The sequence below is a fragment of the Motacilla alba genome, chromosome 12 (assembly GCF_015832195.1).
Source record: "Motacilla alba alba isolate MOTALB_02 chromosome 12, Motacilla_alba_V1.0_pri, whole genome shotgun sequence".
Lineage (NCBI taxonomy): Eukaryota > Metazoa > Chordata > Aves > Passeriformes > Motacillidae > Motacilla > Motacilla alba.
The window spans coordinates 4244678-4264148 of NC_052027.1; the positions used below are offsets into that span (position 1 = coordinate 4244678).

The window sequence follows — 19471 nt, forward strand, 5'->3', positions numbered from 1 at the left end:
CAGTCACCCTGGTGCCTGCCTGGATTTCATGTGACACAGAAACTCCTCTTGGTGAGATATTTTGCACTGGTTTCCTTTCTGAAAGGATATTTATCTACAGGCAGGGAGCTCAGGATGGGGAGTGAGCAGAGGGAAGAGTTGCTGTGCTCTGCCATCACATGTATGTTTGAAAGCTCACAGAAGGTGAAATTTTAGTGGGCTTGCAAAAGAGAGCACAGGCACAAAGCAGGGGTTTAGTAATTTTTTGATTGCAAAAGTTAAGACTGGAAAAAGCATGGGTCTGGTGGGAGCATGAGTTTGCTGGACTTAGAGTTAAATCCATGTGTGTTCTTGTACCCATCTGTTTCAGCACAACAAATCTAAGGAGACTTTTGGAGGCAGTCCCTAGCTCAGGCTCAGGTCAGATGGGGCTGTGGGAAGGGCTCACTAGGGAGGAATCAGCCCTTCCACCTCCCATCATGTAAGTCACAGCCTGGGCTGGCCAGGGAAGGTTTTTGACTTGTGGATTTCCCCTCATTCCTGCACTTTCTGTGCTAACTCTGTGTTAGCTCTGATCTGATACAAGCAAGAGCTATTTATTTAGATTTAACCAACAATAAAAAGCACATAGTAAAATCTGTAAGTGTCCTAAAAGTTAAGCACAGCCACATCATAACGACTGCCCAGGAGCCATAAATAATCATATCCAGGTAACATTAACTTTTAGGGCGTGCTGTAAAGCTGTTTTCAACCCCTTTCTCTTGGGCTTTTGAGAAGGAGTGGGCTGCAGGAGGCAAGTTGGTTATGTGGGAGTTACTATCATCACTGTCATCTCTGGCACATGTCACTGGGATAGTTCAGGCTGTGTTTTAGGGGGTTCCTGATCCCACAGGTCAGGTTGTGAGGCTGCTCCAGACCTGCGAGACAGGAGGCACCTGTGTTAGAACCAGCAGGCGAGCAGCAGATCTGCTCTGTATCTTGGGTAAAAACACATTCTGGTTATAAACAAGGGGTTTAAAATAGCAGGAGCAGTAGTCATTGGCTGCCTGGCGTGCCCACGCGTCGCCGTGCCGCCAGCCCAGACTGGGGCTCTGCACAGGCTGCAGGGACACAGCTCTGGTGACACTGCCCACCGTGGGGCTGCTGTCCTTGGGGCCCAGTAATGGCAAAATTTCTCCTTTGTGACTAAAAAGCAAACAGCAGGTAGATGGCCAGAGTCACCCGGGACATCCAAAAAGCAAAAATGCATTCAAAAGTAGGAGACACCCTCCCTCCTGGGCCAGGGAACACCGTGGTGCTGCACTTGGTTTCTGCATGGTCTGTGTGTATGGCTTCCCTGGGAATGAAACAATTCCAGCTATAAATAATGGGTTAATGCTTTCATTCATCTGGGCTTTAAATGTATATTACATCTATGCTTTTGTCCCACATTTCGCCCAGTTTCTGTAAGTAGCAGCAGCAGCAGCTCTGGGGTTTGGTGCACAGCAATCTGTTAAGGAGATAAATAATCTGCTTTGGCATGACACTCCTACTCTCCTCTTTAATTTGTCTTACACAAGGAAAATTATAATTAAATCATTCAGGGTAAACCCTTGAGTGTAGAGAAGGAAAAAATACACTTTGGTAAAGATTGCCAATAGAGACCAACTTCCCTGTTGTGCCGTGCAGAGACATTTATCAATATTCAGCACTATTAAAGAGGGAACATTTCGTGTGATTTGTGAGGCGGATGCCAAAGCTCAAATCAAGGCTTGTTAAGATCCTTTCCCCATGCAATCATGGGCATTCAGCATCATTAGAATTCAGCACTGACTGTGTGTTTCATGCTTTGATTTTACTCAGACAATTTAATAATGTTTATTGTGCTGATTATATATATAAATTCACTCAATGCAATAAACATACCTCAGTCATCAGTACCCTAAGGGAAATATTTAGTTATAGATACTTGTATTCATTCAGGATAAGGGAAAGTGAGACCATCAACCAGCATGCAAACCTCTCATCATCTTATCAGCATTTGGGTTTCTTCAGTAACAAGCAGTTTTTCTCTACACAAGTAAATAAATAAATAACATGAGCCAGTTAAGTACATCTGCTGTGCTTAGAAATGTCAGGGACAGTACCCACTTTCCATCTTGTTCCACTGCATCTTATTAGGGAGAAACTTGATTATTTTCTTAAGAAAAGGACAAAACAAGCAGGAGGATGCCCAGTCACTTCAAGTGGCTACTACCTGTAAAACCTGATTAACAGTGAGCATCCTGAAACCTGCATGCTTGGGAATATTCCCCCCATGGGTAGGTTTGGAAAACCAGAACAGAGCAGAATTCATCAGTGCTTTGCAATGGGCAGAGATTGCTCCAGTTTGGGCTTGAACTGGGAGGTCTGGGGGTGCAGTGGAGCTGTTGAACACCTTGTGCTGGTCCCATCCCTTGGTACCATCCTGCATTGACTGCAGCAGAGCCAGGATGGTAAAGGCTGTACATGAACAAGTGAATTAATGAAGGTCCAGACCTGTTAATTTAAGAGTGCATCTGTTGTTTACCAGAAGTAAGGTGAAGAGTTGCAGTTAAAGGCTTTGTGTCCAAGAGACCTTTCTCCATCTGCCAGCAGTCCCATCTCTTCCCCTCATTGCCTTTATACCCTTTCCACATACACTTGAGTCTTGCCTTCCACATAAGCAAGCAGGAAAAATAGATGGGATAAACAAGGGGATTTTAAAATTGCTTTTTCTTGCCAGCATGGCAGGAGGACAGGGTCTGGAGAAGGCTCTGAAGGGAAGTGAGGAATGGCATGGCAGACCATTGATCTGCTGCTTAGGCCTAATGCCTCGTGCTTTACTGTTGTTATCTTCTGTGCCAGCTGATCCTCCATCAAAATCCCAAGGCCCTTAGATGAGGGCATTAGGATTCAGCACAATTAAGAATTACAGACTTGGGTCCATTATTAATGCTCGGGATGAAACAGTTCAGCCTGCAGTCCATATGCTCCCAGGGCCCCATCCTCTCTTGGCCAGCCTCTCCACTTAGTCCCTGGCATTCATTCTGCACTGGTGCCAGCATCAGATCTGCTCAGCCATGTCAGCTCCCCTCACTTGCTCCGTACAGCTGATTTTATTTCATTATCCTTCGCCATCAGCAGAGCTGTTTTGGATTAGGTTGCCTCAGATCCATTCTCCCTTAAGAAATAGGTGTTCCTGGGCCCTTTCCTCCCAAGAGGTATTCGTCTGCTACTCAAGCTCCATCATGATCTTTGTGCTCTTACCCATGGTCTGAGCAGCTCAGGTGCCTCCATCCTTGCTGTGGAGCCGGGTTGGAGTGGGAGACTTGAGCTGGATGGCCCAGCTGGGTATTTGATAAACAATCCTGCTTTCCACGTGGCTGCTGTCCTTCTCATTGCACCTGGAGTGGCTGTGGGGCTGCTTGGGCTGTTGGTGGTGATGACATTGTGACAGCAGGGCCATCTCCTTTCACTCTGTGCAGGTACAGCCCAAAGTGTCCCAGTGTCCGATCCCTTGGCACTCGCTCCCCTGCCAAAGAAATGCCACCAGTTACTGAACGGGCTCTCCTCTGAGTCACTCTTCTGTAATCAGCTTTGAAAAAACACCGGCTGTGACTCAGACCTGGGGCTGTTAATCTTCAGTTTTAAGCCTTATCAGGCACTTTTTATTGTTCGTGCTTTTCAGATGCGGGTGTGGAGCCTCCTGTGCGTCGCCCGCACCCACCGTCTGCCACGGTGCTAAATCAGTTGTACGGTTCCACTTGCTCCTCGCTCTGCCCAGGAGCTCCATCACGCTTCTCAGGGAATTCCTGCACTAAACTAAAAGCAGCTTGTTTTACTTGCTTTTCCCTATGAAAGATGCTAAGTTAACCAGCCTGTGAGTGTTTGATGTGGCCCCTGGCTGGAGGAGGGTGCTGGGTTTGATGCTTGGGAAGCTGCCCCGGCATCGAGGAGCTCCTGCACGCCAGCGTTTCACTTCTCTCTGGTCCTGTGTAATAACCATCAGTTGTACAACTCCAAACACTAAGCTAATGTATCAAAAAGCACTTAAAATAGATTGGGTGAGCCTTGGCAGACGCCTAACAGAACTCTTCCAAATTTTAGCATATGTATTGTTTTATTCCTCCATCTGGCCAACAGATCATTGTTTGATATCCGAGTGCTTTGCATATCTCCTCCCTTTTCTTGCAACTGAGATACTTACACGTGCATTTAATACAGCTTAATGCTATTTTTACATACCAGAGAAATAGCTGATGGCTTTCTGTTAATTGCATGCACTTTGCAGTTAAACTTTTACTAAAACATTCCTGTCTAAATAGTTAAAGTCCAATGAAAATTTGTCCTCTTCTTTTTATTAGAGGTGTTTATGTAGTACTCTTAAAAAGGGACCTGGTTTTCGTTTACTGCAGTGTGGATTTCTGTTTCTTTTTATTTCCTCCTATGTGCAAGTTGTCCTTCCTCAGAATTTGGTCAGGTCTGATTGTCTGAAGAGCTGAGCAGGGAGCTGATAAAAAGCTGTGTTATTTTTTTTACATATATAGCACAATCTGAGAACAGAAACACCCTTGAAAGGGCTGTAGAAGTGTAGACTTAGGTGACTTTTGTGTGACTATTTTCTGTGCTGTTCAATAAAAATGGAGCAGTTAGTATGACAGCTGTTATATCATGTTATATCGTACTGCTAAGATATTGAGCAGCATTTAAAGTAAAACTCCACCATTAAGCTGTATAAACTTTATCCGTTTCACTGTGGTTTAATGGAAAAAAAATTAGTTTCTCAATAAAATGACATAATTTTTCCCAGGTTGTAATGTTCACTTTACAACTGTTTTTCTTTAATTCAATTTGTTTTACTTTACTTTTTCTTGGCATCTTTTTTTTTCTTGCAGTTTGGAGAGGGGGAAATCTCTTTTTGTAGAGCAGCTAGGTACTGCTCAGACCTCTCTTCCCTGCTTTTCCCTTCCCCTCCCTCCGTCGGCATCTTGTACTTATCTGCAGCTCTGTTTTTGTCAGGCAGACACGGCTGTATTTTCAAAGTATTGAGATGCACACTTAAATTTGGTAATCGGGATCTGTGGCTCTACCTGCTGCACAGTGAGGGGTGAGGAGAGGAGCCCAAGGAAAATTCATATTGCTCTGATCGCTGCTGGAGCAACGTTTGTGAAATGCCATGGGGTGTTTTTCTGTATAGCTGTAGTGGTATGGTAGGAGGCCTGTAATTTCTTCTGTGTGATCAGGAAAACATATGTATATTATAAAGTAGATTCTTGTCATTAAAAGGATGGTATAAGCCCAGGCAGGGAAACTGCTAATATGTGTTACAGCTTGTCATTTTGGGCTGCATTAATAAAGAGGAGAGCTATTCCTTTGGGAGATGATCTCGGGAACTGAGCAACAGATCCGCTAGCCAGCAAATTCTTTTTAACTGTAATTTTCCTTTTTGTGTATACTCAAAAATAACATCGCGATGGGCCCTTGAATACCATTTCATACACAGAGCACAATTTCCACAGCACAGGTGGTGCTAATATAGGACAGTCCCCTAGGCACTTGTCGCCAGGAGTTGTACAGCTTGTTCAGTGTCTGCATCCATATGGCAATCTGTCCCATTCATAGAAAGACATTGTAGCTGTGCCTGTGGGTGCTGTGGTCAATGTAGTGTAAAAAGTAGATTTTAACTCTCGGCAACCTATGTTCTGCTGTTTGTTTTATTGTAGAATCCAATTTATAACATGGGGGAAGAAAAATCAGCTCAGAGCAAATTCCAGAACAATCTGGCTGGCTGGGGTTTGTGTTTATTCTTGGAGCGCATGGTTAATCAGCAGGTGCACAGCCCTGCTCTCCGCGCACTCTAATGAACAGTTTACAGGAAGTCTTGCTCGGAAGAAACATTTTCCTTGTTGTTTATACTGAGAATTAACTCAGAAGTTGCAAAGCTGTAAACGATGTTAGCTGGCCATGTATGTCATGCAAGTCTGTTCTGTACTTCTTGTCTTTTTCTAGCTCTCTTTCCCGCTGTCACGTGGTTTTCCCTGGGTGTGGGATGCTCAGACAGGATGCTGAGCTTCTCTGTGCTCTGAGAGGGGCAAATCATGGCTCAGAGGCCCTCCCAAAAAGCAGGGTGAAGCTCTAGTGTAGCCCAGCAGTTCAGATCTAGCTGCATGAACGTGATTTGTGGCTGCTCTGGTACCTATCAGTCCAATGCCAAGTGCTGTTCTGTTTTAGTGGGACTATTTGTTATGCCTTTTAGTAAACACAAACAAATAGACCGCCTAGCACCTGCAGCAGCATATGATATTTACACTACCTGTGTGATTCAGCACGCTTCCCTGGGGAAGCAGGCTTGTGTCCTCTGCATTTTAGTGCTTTTTTTAAACAGCATTCTTCCAAGGGGAGAGCATGCAGCAGAGAGAATGCAGTTCTCTAGCTGTAGTTCTCCCTTGGAATCATTATTTATCTTAATTATATTTTTATAAACATTTCCCCAAGGGCACTTTGCTGCTGCTGCAGGGGTGTGGGGTGGGCGAAGGCCCCCCCCAGTGAGCTGCCAGGCTGTGTGTGATGTGACAGTCACCTTCTGCACAGGTTTTGTTGTGCCTGTGGGACAGGGGTGAAAAATACTGACGTGAATAATCCCTGTTAATCATATTTGTTGACGTATCACCGGTTTATATAAGAGTGGAAGACTTGCCTCAACTCTAAATGTAACAGAATAGAATTTTGTTGAACAAGTACAGATCTTGTTTCTCAGTGTTTTCTTTTACTATAAATTCAAATGTTACAACAGAATATAAATTACAGTAAAATAAGGTTGGCAAACAGGATCTTTTTACAAAGTATGTATGTTCGTTGGTAATTTTACACCTCCATCTCGGTGAAGTCCAAGGTCTAATCCTGTGTTTTTATACTTGTGTGTGTTCTTAAAAGGGTTGCTGAATTGGGGCCAAAGCTTTGCCATTGCCACCTCCCTCTGCCATGCGAATTGGGTGTGTAAGAGGGATGGGACTGCTGTGCTGAAAGTCAGTGTTAAAAAAAAAAAAAACCCTGAAAAAAACCCTGCAGAACATCCCCCCAGCCCCAAAAAACCCAAGAAAGTGGTTGGATCACATTTTTTTCCTAATTAAACTAAGATACTGAATCAATCCGTTTTAATCTGAATAAATTAGGAGACTGTTCAGAGAGGAATAAAATGAGATTTAGCAGGGATAAGTAGAAAGTAGCCCAGCTAGGAAATCAAAATTCCAAACTGCGGGTTTGACATGACACGTCAGCTGCTCAGCATCGGTTGTGTGGGAAATGGCTGAGGCATAATCGGGGTTGAGAAATTAAGGTGGGACACTCTGTGCCATGTCTTAGTCAAAAAGGTGAATGCAGTCATGGGAGGCATAAACATGCATGTTGCATCCGAGTCTTTTTTTTTTTTTTTCCTGTTCTACTTTATGCAGAACCAGTTAAACCACATTGAGTGTCATGTACAATTGGCCACTCTCTTGCAGAAAGGATAAAGGGAAGCTGGAGCAAATATAGAGGAGAGCAGCTAGGATGATAAAGGAGTTGGAGGGAATAGGCTATGAAGACAGATTAAAGGGAATTAAAGATCTACACCCTGGAAAAATAGAGGCTCTAGGAGGATATGATTATGGTATGTAAGTACATGAAGTGATGCTACAAAGAAGAAGAAGGAAAAAATTGTTCTCATTAGTTAGCAGTGCTGGAATTTAAAATCCAGCGTTTCAAATCGTGTGTGTCTGGGTATATTTGATGTACTTTTCACCACAGTACCTAGGCACAAGGTTGAAATAAAAAAAATAAGAGTTTTAAATCATAGAGAAACTCGTTAATTCAAATGCAGCAGTGGAATTTGTACCGGAGATAAGTGATGGATTTTTTTGCAATGAGCATTTCTTTTAAATGCTTTAGAAATACATTTAATTTCTCCAAGGAAGGGATGTAGGGCAGTGACTGTCCAGGCCCTGTGGCAGTTTTCCTGCAGGGCTGGAAGAGGGGCTGCCACTGGAAGGAGGATGTGTTAGAGTGCTGGAGGGTCATAACGTTGATTAATAATCCAAACCATCAGTGGATAGATCAAAACCAGAAGGTGATGCTTATAATTATCCAGTCTGGTTCTGCTCTTTGCAGTGAGGGTGGGGGTAGAAGGGAAGGGGAATGTCAGCCAGATTTTGTCCTAAGTCTTGCTGCAGATTCTCCAGTGTTCTCCTTGCAGAACAGGAATTTGGGGAATAGTGCCACAAGAGGCATTAATGGGGGGCAGTGATTTGGGGTGCGCAGGTGGCCTCGTGTTACAACAGCACTGCTGTTTCCCTTATTATGCTACAGGAGTACACAAGTTAGTGCACACCGATTAGAAGAGAGGATTTCAGCCCGTGGGCTGCAGTTTTAACTTGATTTCTCTTAAATTGGTGTAGTCATTTAAAATGTAATATAACCTTTTGTTACTTCCAATAGGGCTTGATGTAAAACATGAGCTGCTTCTAGTCCTAGGTGCGGACATGGACTAAAGCAGTGAGGAAGAAGAGAAGTGCTCCTCTAGAAAGCATCCAAAAATTTGCAATCCAAATCACATCAAATTCCACCTCTCCTGCATGCCCATGACCTTCTGTTAAGCTTTATCCAGTGAGGGAGAGGCATCACCCTGCCCAGACAGCCCCCCCTGTTTAGATCATATATCTACTTCCTGAGCTGTTTCTGAGGTTTGGACAGGAGCATGAGTATCTATAAGTTGTTTTTTTGGTTTTTTTTAGTTATTGGTTAAGGAGTTTTTTAATTTCACATTTTAGAGAGCAAAGAGGTGTGCTGCGCCACCTTACTAAGAATTTGAAGGGATTTTCACCAGTGGAACTTCACTGCAAAACACATCTTTGCATCTGTGTTTGGTTGATTCTCTCATGAAGACAGGAACTTGCACTTGAGTACAGTTTGTACAATGATTTAATCATTACTTCTTCCGTTTCATTTTAAAATCAGTTACAGTGAGTGTTTCTGACTCAGAAAATTGCGACTTTTTCCTCAGCCTTACTCTTTCAGTGCCTTCTGATGAGCTTTGGAGATCACCAGGCAGTCACAACTCTGGGAGAGCTGTTTTGCTTCCCAGGTGTGTGTCTCCTTCTCCTCCTATTTTGGTACAGGACCAAAATTGTGGCATTTTGACTCAATGGCTGTGCCATTTAAATCGGAGAGAGGGGGAATGTGGTGTGAGACAGAGCCCCATGCTCCTGCCTGGGCTGTACAGATATCAGATATCAGTTTCATGGCAGCTGGCAAAGATGAGGTCACTTCCCATTGACCCTGAGGACTAAAGTAAAATTAAAAAGGCAGTTCTGCATTTTCTGAGGGTGCTGTACTCCAGCTCCTTGCAGGAGGAAAGCAGGAGATGTGGTATTGATTTTTCAGCGTGCAGGTGGCTCAGGCATGTTCTGAGCTTTGTTAGAATGTGAGCAGATGCTTCATAAATGTAATAGAAAGTCAAGGATGCTTCTCTACATCACTGACTTCCCCCGGTGGTTTGGCAAAGATCATTGGCTCAAGCAGATGTGGAAGAAAGAGATTGGAATTCTGAAGTATGTCAGCATCATGAATATTTAAAATATGGTCCACTGTGTGGCAGAAGCACAGACACTGAGGCTTCTGCTTAGCTGGATTTTATATCTACCCATGACTTCTTAGCCAGTGGGTAAACAAGCACAGCACCCAGTTCCCAGTGGTCAATAAGTAGGAGTTGAATGAAACCATTTAAAGAACAGGGAGCTTTCATGCTGGGGCTTTGGTCACTGCTTTCCCCAATACCAGCATGTTCCCATTTCACTTCAGGGTGTCATTTTTACTCTCCATCAGCACCTAGCTGTCTCTGGTGTCTCTGTCTCCTGTACTCTGTGGCCCAGAGTGTGGTTCTTTTAGGATGCTGTAGGGCAGCAAGTGTATTATTCCAAAAGGTGAGTGGCTGGCAGGAGTGGGTTGTGCAGGTAGCAGCTTTGACAGCCATCCCTGTAGGAATGGGAGGTGAAGTTGCTACCAGACCCTCTGGAGACCCTTGGGGTTATTTGGCAATGTAGGAGGAAGAAGGAAGAGGTTAAATTTCCTCTCCTCTATCCAGCAAGCCCAGAGGAGCTGTGGAAGTATCTGTCCCTTTTCCCTTCCCCTCTGTACTGGAAACAGAGCTGGAAGCAGCAGAAAATAAGTGGACACTTACACAGTTTTCAGTCTCATATATGGATTTTGTTATTCTCTTGTATGTCATGAATAAGTGACTTACGCAAGGCATTTCACTTGCCAGAGTGTTCTTTGCTGTAGTTTGATGTAATAATGCATCACCATTGCATTTTTTGGATGTAATTCTATTGTATTAACTATTTTTTATGCAAGTACCTTACGAAAAGAAACCCCACGTTGTCTTGAATTTACGTTATTTATTCTTTCAGTACTTTGAAAATTGTGTCTTGTTATAAAATGATTTCCACTAACTGGTGTTGCATCACCAGTACCCGACCATGAATATGCATTCCTGGGAAGGAGAGAGTGACAGAAACAAACACCTACTCTAATGTGTCATTAGAAATCAAACAGACCTAAAACTTGCTTCTGCTTGCCAATGCTCAGATCTTCTAAAAGTCTGTCTCCAGCAGCGAGACCTAGGATGCATCCAGATTACAGAAGCTGTGCTTGCGTGCAGGCGAAATATCAGTGAACAGTTTTAGATGATAGGTTTGCATCATGCTCACAAAGCTGTTTATTTATGTACAGGATTAAAATCTCCTTTTTCCACCTCTGTTTGCCCAAACAAAGTGAGTACTTAGATCAGTTCAACAGAGTTCTCCATTCATTCCCACTGGCTGTGTCCTTTGTGCGTTACATCCGCCTCTGTATAAACCCGCTCTTTGTTTTGTTTTGAGGTGCTTCTTCAGGCTCTATCAGGGAACAAGTGGCAATCTATAATATCTTCAAAAGTGGGATGGATAAAATAGCAGTAATCTGATACTGACACATAAAGGTCACCGAAAGGCATGGCTGAAACCCCCCCAAGCAGGATGGGAGTTGCTGCCTTTGGAATGGCACAGTGCCTGCAGAGAGGGCCGGCATTTGTCTTTCAGGACTGAGGGGTTTTTTTTCCTCTTTGAAATGTCTTATTTTTGGTAAGTTGAAGGAGTTCCTCTTCTTGGTTGAATGGCAGTGGAAGCTCTGCGTAGGTGTTAAGCGTGTTACGCGTAGCATCGTGTTAGCAAAGTGACCTTTCAAGTTCCCATTTACAGTCAGCACCAGCCTTTATGGTTATTGACAGCACGGGCCTTTGACATCCTGAGCATCATTTAGAGTTTGATACTGTCTTGGTCATTCCGTCATTTTCTTTGGACACGATACCAGGGTGTCACGTCCTACATAGTTTGTCTTGTCTTGTGCAAGTTCCCTGGAAAGAAAAGAGATTTGCGCTTGGATTTAAAAAATAAATACAAATCTCGGTAGGGCTCTTTCCGTTGACTTGGCCGTGGCCTTTAGACTCTCACAGAGAAACTTTAAAAATCCCTGCTGGGGGTTTAAGCCATGTGACTCCTGTTGATATTATAATGAGATTTACAGTGCTTAAGCCCCATGGGGGACTGACTCCTTACTTGGCCATCACAAGTCCCAGTGTGTGGGTAACATGCACTGGGCAGATTCTTGCACTACTGGTTTGGTTGGTTTTTTTTTTTGTTCTTCCAAACACACTGAAATCATAACTCTCATATGTAGTCTTTATGGACTTTGATGGAGTGTTAACATGAAAGCCTCCTTTCTCACCCTTTGCTGTATCCAGGTACAGAAACAGATGATAAGCCCTATTATTTTCTGAATTTTAGGATGTATATAGAGGATGTTTGACCATATGCCTCTTTGGCTTCGGTGCATGGTGTTCTTCAGCCATTCTGCCTCTTCCTTAGCTGAGGAAATGTGTGGTTTAGCATTCTTTTAATTTCCTTGCAAATAATGCATCAGTTCCTTAGTTCTTTTAAAAACTTTACAGAGATTCTCCTCACTTGAACATTTTTTAAAAGACTGATTCAGTTAAACCAGTCTAGTGTTTGTATATAGAGAAGGACTTTGTAAGGCTCTTCACCTACTGTTGTTTCTTTTTTAGGAAATTACCTTGCACATATAAGTATTTATGCTTGAAGGACTATTTGTAAACAGCCAAAAAAAAGATATTAATGAAATAATTAATTAGATTCATGTAAAACTCATACTAGCTTTTCTAGTCAGTACTTTTTAAATTGTTTTTTTCAATGTAAAATAATTTTTAAAAACACCTTCAGTAATCTTCAGATTCTCATTGGGCTTAAAGTCAAAAGTAGCATAATCTGGGCAGGAGTTTCTCTTCCAACTAGTTTGCATTTGGGATGACATCTCAGGAGTGTATTTACAGGGATCTGGCTACCCAGTGCATCTGAAATAATACAGGAGCACAATTTTGTCAGAGCGCACAGACAGATAATATTATAGAAGAAGAATAAACCAGCATTTTCGAGTGTGTATAAAAGTTAAATGACAAAAAGTAGGCATTTATCCATAACGTTACCTGTAATGCAGGATGAAGTAAGTCATAAAAGCCACACCTAGATGCTGGTATGTGTTCATATCCTTTGTGTATGTTTGAAGTCCGTAATACAGCACAGACATACTGTAGAAAAAAGATTTGCCATGAAAAATACATACATGTGTGAGCATAAAATAGAGATTTCAATATTATTTTGACATTTTGCTTTTAAAGTCGTCTAAGGTTATGGAGATTGTTGCAAAAAATAATTCCTTTCCTTAGGAAGTTTCCATGCAGAAGTCAAATAAAGAAGATATTTTAGAATATGGTTCATCAGTGAGTGCAACAGATACATTTCCCTGAGCACCACATGGCCTGGATCAAAGCGTCTCATGACTTGGATCAGTGCAGCCAAATCATTACGTATTGATTGGAATCCCGCTGAAGGATTAACCCCTTAGTGCTCATATGAATTTTTTGCTTTAACCCTGGGTTCAGTAGTTAGGAGGCTCTGTGACGTTCCTACCCAATCTTAGGCAAGGTTAATAGCCCCCACTAACCCCTCGTGCTGAGGAATCCTTTGATTGTGTGCCCCCTCTTCTTTATGGTGAATTTTGCACTTGAAAATACATCTCAAATCTTCTTTCTTGGGATGTAAGGGGGCCGTATTTGTGCAGTGAAACAGCCTGTAAGAAGAAGAAAAAAAAAACAACCAGAAAAAAACCCAACCCAGTAAATAAATAACATGGTGGGAAAGCCAAGACTGCAAATTTGATGCTTTTCCTTTCTGTAGCCATGAGGAAAGCCTCAGGTCCGGCTGTGTTGTGGTGTAGTGGGACACTGCTGTATGGAGACGACTTCTCGATGAAGTTGAATTGTAAATATGCAATGTTCATAAATTTTTTAGCAAAGTATCAAGCAGGATATTAAGCAGGTCTGTCAAATGATTTCTCCCCCGTCCGTGTTAATTTAAATTCTTTACAAACCTCTTAATTAATGAATGAAATGTAGGAGGATAGCTAAGTAAGAATGACACATGTTTCACACTGCAAATGGTATTTAATTCTGTTTTGAAAAACCACGGACAAGAGTCAGGCGGGTACCGTGAGATGGTGGGGATGCTTCAGGATCTGGTGTTTGCTGCTCTTTAGGAGTCTTTGTGAGGATGAATTGTTACAGTACCTTCAGTTTACAGCACTTGTTCTCTCTTCTCTTTCTCCCCTCCAGTTTATCCCACGAGGAGCACTCACACAGCCACCCGCTGTACGGACACGGCGTATGCAAATGGCCGGGCTGTGAAGCAGTATGTGAAGACTTCCAGTCGTTCCTAAAGTAAGGATGGTTTTTTTGGCACTTGCATTGTACAGAAAGCATGCCTTGAAATTTTGTGTGCTGTCACTCACCCTGGGCCTGATGCAAAGCCCATTGAAGTCAACAGAGAGCTCCCTTTCACTTCAGTGGCTTTTGGATCAGGCTCAAGAACGTTTTAACAGGGGATAGTAAATTAGCCCCATGGGGAAATTATGGTCTTGTTCAGTGTATTGCTATAAAATAGCATTTGCAGTTCCGCAGCTTTTTTTCTTTATTTTATTTAAATAATTTTTAAGTTGCAGTATCGATCATGTAAATAATAAAACCTTGTTTTAACCTTGATTTCACTTTAATTTAGAAATCTAGTCTTAAATTAACTCCATAATTGAACAGAGAATTGCAGAACATCACGTGAAATTTAATTTATGTCAAATAAGTAACTAATGAACAAAGTCTACACTACTAAAAATAAACTATAATTATATTAATTGGGCCCCTGCAGTTTGCTGCAGACCTTTTCCTTGCTGCCAAAGAACACAATTTTACGCGTTGCATAAACAGTGCATTATGGACTAGTGTGTGGTAGTGCGTGCATCCTGATGCAGGGAAGGACCTCAGAGCCCTAATAGCTTACACATGGCTGCTCCACAACCAAACCATCAACCTCACCCCTGTTCCCAAACTCAAAAGAGTTCTTTGTCTGGGTAGGACACCAGGTACACACGTGCTGTGGGTGCATCCAGGTTGCTGAAGGTTTGTCCCTGATCTTTGCTCAAGTTCTGTGGCTGGTCAGTTGTAAGATCACTGAAGACCAACCATCCAAGCAATGCACAAAGGGACAAACTTTTCTCCCATTCAGAGTAGCCATCTCATGAAGTTAGTCCACATAAATACATGAGGTTCTTCAGGATGAATAAGTAGACTTAGTCCCAAAAGGTTCAGCTGTACCTGCTGTTTCTGGGGTGGTTCCCTGGATTTTTATGTGAGGGAGGGAAGGGCAAAAGCAAGCAGAGGATGTTTGTTGGGTGATGTTAGATGATACAGATAGGGTTTTGCTCTCAGAATGGAATGGACCAGTTGTGGTTCCACTGGCAAAACCCTCCTGGGTTTGTAGGAGCGGCGCTGGTCCCACTATAAACATGTTACACATGAGGAATGGTACAGTAATGAGAAGGTTCTCATTACAAGAGGATTACAAAATAAGAAGGTGCTAGCTATAAATTTCCATGAAGGGTGGCCTCATTCCTTGTAATTCATCCTGTTGTTCACTTAAGTGAAATAAATGCTAATCTCGGCATACTTGCCAGCTCATTCATATTCATATGCCATACTATAGCATTTAGACCTTTAAAACAATTCTCAATTTACTGCTGTAAGTGCAAGGGAAAGGTGCTGTGGTAGCCTTAGATAGCAGAATAAAGTGTGTGGTCACATACGGTCAGATCGTGCCACCTTTGCTTCCTGTGCTAGTCCTGTGTTCAGGTGAGAGCAGCTGCTTTCAGGAAGATTCCATGGGAATCTTGAGTGCTCTGCTTGAGGTGGCCATGCATAGAAAACACAGCTCTTAATCACAAGCACGGGTAGAGGCAGGGCTGGTTTTTTATGTGGTATTTTGGAGGTGTTTCAGTACATAGACCCAGTTCACCTGGAGGAGATAACGTGCAGCAGTCAGTAGTTAGGGATAACCTGCAAACTGTCACCAGCTCAGGTTGGACTTGAAGCTGCTCCATCAGTTCTAGTTTTTTCACTGTCAGTCTAGCTTTTGCCTCCATTGAAAGCTTTCAACAGAAGCGTCTTGTGCGAGCTTCCTAAACTTATCACCTCGTGTAAATTTTCTCATTATCCAAATGCTGCAGTGTCCAAAGCCTTACTGTTCAGAGTGATATTTAACCCAGAACAAATGCAGAAATGGATGTCCCTGAGCAGTGTATTGACACTGCTAAGAAGTGAGTGTAGCTTCATAAAATCCTGTAGCCTTCCATGTCTCCTGTGGAGCATCTGTCCTTAAAATTATGTTGCCATTTATCAGAATTCATTACTCAATGAAAAGATACCAGGTAGATGGTTGAAGTTTTCTTTCTGATACTTGTGTAATCTGTGACACTCTTTTGATGGCCCCTCAAGGGAAAAGCTCTTGTTTACCAAGTGAAATACAGCCTGTGTATCGAGTATTGCTTAATTTCACTTACCTTGTGAAAAGGCAAAGAGAAGTTGTATGTGGAATGAAGGCCTTGTATGCCAATAAAATGATTCTTCAGTTAAGGGAGAAAAAAGGACTCGCAGGTCTAAAACATGGTTCATTTCTTTTCCTCCTGAGGAAGAAATATCATAACTGTTGGTAAATCAAAACCAGAGATTTGACACTCTTCTGTGATCATTCTGTAGTGTTTGTTCCCAAGGTGAGGTACACCACAGGGCCCTTGATTTCAAAGATAAATACTGTACAAATAACGATCCTAGTTGTCTTTCACTCACAGCCAACAGGAGGATGCTTATCAGAACCAGCAGATACACGGGCTATTGTACGCATTTATTTCCCCGTTTCTTTTTGAAATAAGTTGCAGTCTTAGCCTCGTTGTGCTGCGTTTCTGTTTCGAATCCATCAGCCATTGGTTATCATGTGATGCGGTATCAGTTAGAGCTAACTGATAGCAGCAGGGGCTGCTGCTCTGCCTAATGAAACAGCAGCACCCTGCGTGCTCCAGAACACTCCCTGAGCCTAAAAACAAAAACAAGTCCAGTCTCAGGGCGGTGACCCTGTGGCCTCTGCCAGGCTGCAGGGAGCAAGGTGAGGGCTGGAGGGTGCACACGTGTCTGGCCTGTTAACCAGGGCGGGAAAGGAGCAATTAGTAGCATGGAGCGACTTTCCTGCAAAATTGACTATATACTTGATTTCATTTGCATGTGTTTAAAGACCGTGGAAGATAGGAATATATACCCCTTATACAGCAAGTTGTTCAGGAAATCCCGGCTGGAGGGAGGGTGGCTTATTCAGCAGGGTAGCCAGGGCAAAAAATTCAGAAGACTGAATAGGGTTTTATTATTCCTCACCCCTCCCTTTTTTTTTCCCCCTGTAATTTGATTGTGGGTTAGACGTGCTTAATCCTGGCTGTAGCATTTTTAAATCAAACATATTCTTTAAAAGAAAGGACACAGACCTTTGGAGAGATGTGGCAGTCCCGTGTTGCAGTGATGCTGGTAATCTGCTTCATGTGCATTTAACTTTGATGAAACGAAGGGGAGTTTATGTGAAAGAAACTACTAAGTGCACTCTGTAATGTTTTCACAAGTGTTTTTATCATGGTAACATCTTGTTTACTTTAGTTGCCTGCCTAAAACTACTTGGAACATGTTAAGAAAACATTTCGAGAAAGCTTCTACAAAGAGGCTTTTGTTTAGCAGCAACTGTGAGACTGCTCGGCTCACAAAGGTGTTAACTTTCAACCCCTTAAGCACTTCCACATGAAATTCCAGCAACTATGTTTGTGGTTTTGGAAAAACAAAGTGTATATTAAAGAAACCAGGTATATGCTAATACATGTTGAAGTAGGCCGGAAATCATAAATTGCTTCAAAGGCATTAATTGCGCTCGTTTTGCATGGCAGGGCGTTCTGCACTGAAATCATCCGCACGGCGCGGACTTCCTAATCGCGCAGGCAGCGAGGGCAGGGAAGGGCCGGGCTGTGGGTGGGTGTTTCGGGTTTCTCTAGGGCCGGCCGGGCCCCCCCGGGGGAAGGGGAATCTGCGGGTTGCGGCCCCGTCCCGTGCGGGGGCCGCGGCCGCGCTGGTGCCGAGCCCGGCGGGCGCGGGGCCGGTGCCGCTCCGGAGCCGGCTCCCGCTGCCTCCGCGGCCTCCCGAGCCGCCCCCGGCCGGGCAGGGGCTCGGGACCCCCGCGGCGGCGGAGGCCGGGGTGGCCCAAATCCCACAGTGCCCTCTAGTGCTCCCGGGAATGCTGCTGGGAGCGGGAGAGGCACCGGGAGCATCCCCGAGAGCAGCGGCATCCCCGACGCGGCACCGCTCCTGCCCCTCCCGGGCAGGCGAGCAGCAGGCCACTCCAAATAACCCCCTGAATTCCTAGCTGATCGTTTTTAATTAATTTTTTAAAAAATATTTTAATTTTTATTATTTATTCTATTATTTGAATTGTTATTTTTCCTAGTATTTTAATTGTTATCATGTATTTTATTGTGTATGTATTAACAGTCATTAACAATTGTCATTAGGCCATTATTTATTCTAATATTTTTATTTACTTCAATATTGTAACTTTATTTCTATTTTATTTTCATACATGCTTTACACACACACACACTCATATATATATATTAAATTCTTCTGCTGATGGGATATATGTAGCAAGGTCCATCGCCTTGCATTATCCCCTTTTTTCCTCTCTTAAAGGTGCACTTAGTTTATGTTTCCCATTATAATTTCCGGTGTGTAATCAGAAAGCATTCCTTAAAAGGCAGGGATCATCTTTGTTTCATACTTTTATTGACACTGTCTACCATATTACTGCGATGTCTAAATGGTAAAATTTATTATTAGCAATAGTGTCACAAAAGTCTGAGACAGCGATTTTCCTTTCAATAAAAGTAGTTAAAAACCTTTTAGAAAATCCATAATTTTGATTGCTGGTACTTCATAAATGTATAACTGGTACTTTTTAGCTGTCTCTTTAGGGAAAAATGAGTTTTATCACCTGCAGTACCTGGGTTAATGAAATTGTGTGTTGGAATTTAGCCAGAATGAAAGATGAGATCATTTGGTGGCACTAATATTGGCAACAGGTCTCATAAAAAGGTTTGACTCTTTTTAGAGAATTATCATTAGGGCTTTTTCTTTTTTTGAGCATGGGGGAGAGATTCGAGTTATTTGTCATTTTTGAAGTTTCTGTGGTTCAAAGATTTTTGTCTGCTGTAATATCCCAAACCCAGTGACCTAAAAGCCTTTGCCAAGGCCAAGAGAAACACAGCAGTGTCCATCAGTGCCTAGTAAAGGAATTTACTTGCTTCAGATTTCAACTCCAGTTCCTGTTTCAGCCCTTTAAAAATCACGACTCTCAGCTCAAATTTGAAATAACGCTGCTTCTTTCTCATGGTCCTCTGTGTTTGATTGTTTGTGGATATTAGCTGTCCAGGAAATCCCATACTTAGAGATATAAATCCAAAATGATCTTGTTTTTCCGCAGCCAGCCCAGGATGTATTAGACAGTTATGATGATTTGTTAATTTTTGTGACCTGTATTTATTTTATGTGTGCTGTGTGCTTTTAAAGGAGGGAATCAGCTGTCGAAATAGGCTACTTTTGTCAAAAGGGAGGCTCTTGACTCCTGCCTTTTAAGCCTTTGCTTTCTTTACTTTTGGAGGATTCTGTGTGTGCACCTCCATATGGTGGTAAACAAGGGCTGCATTGTGCCCTGACATATAAGCTTAAACCCAACCCTGTTATTGAAGAATCTTTTGAGATGTGTGAGCTGGGATTCTTGAAGGGCTGTCAGCCTTGGGTGTCGGTTTGAAATGTGCCTTGAATGTATAACTCTGCTTTCATTTTAATAGTGCAATATTTTTTTTTCTAATGTAATATTAATCGTCACCCATTTGTAGTGAAATTTCTTCCTCGTGTCTCGATGGAAAATAATTAGATCAAGTG

At 42.8% G+C, this 19471-nt stretch overlaps 1 protein-coding gene across 25 annotated transcripts in view; it reads left to right on the forward strand.

Annotated features, from left to right (window-relative positions):
- Positions 1 to 19471, forward strand: part of FOXP1 (forkhead box P1) — a 378552-nt gene that overhangs the window by 318716 nt on the left and 40365 nt on the right. For all 25 annotated transcript variants that reach the window (XM_038149488.1, XM_038149492.1, XM_038149504.1 and 22 more), the window contains one exon: positions 13736 to 13840. In XM_038149488.1, the coding sequence (XP_038005416.1) occupies positions 13736 to 13840 (105 nt within the window). The remainder of the gene's footprint in view (positions 1 to 13735; positions 13841 to 19471) is intronic.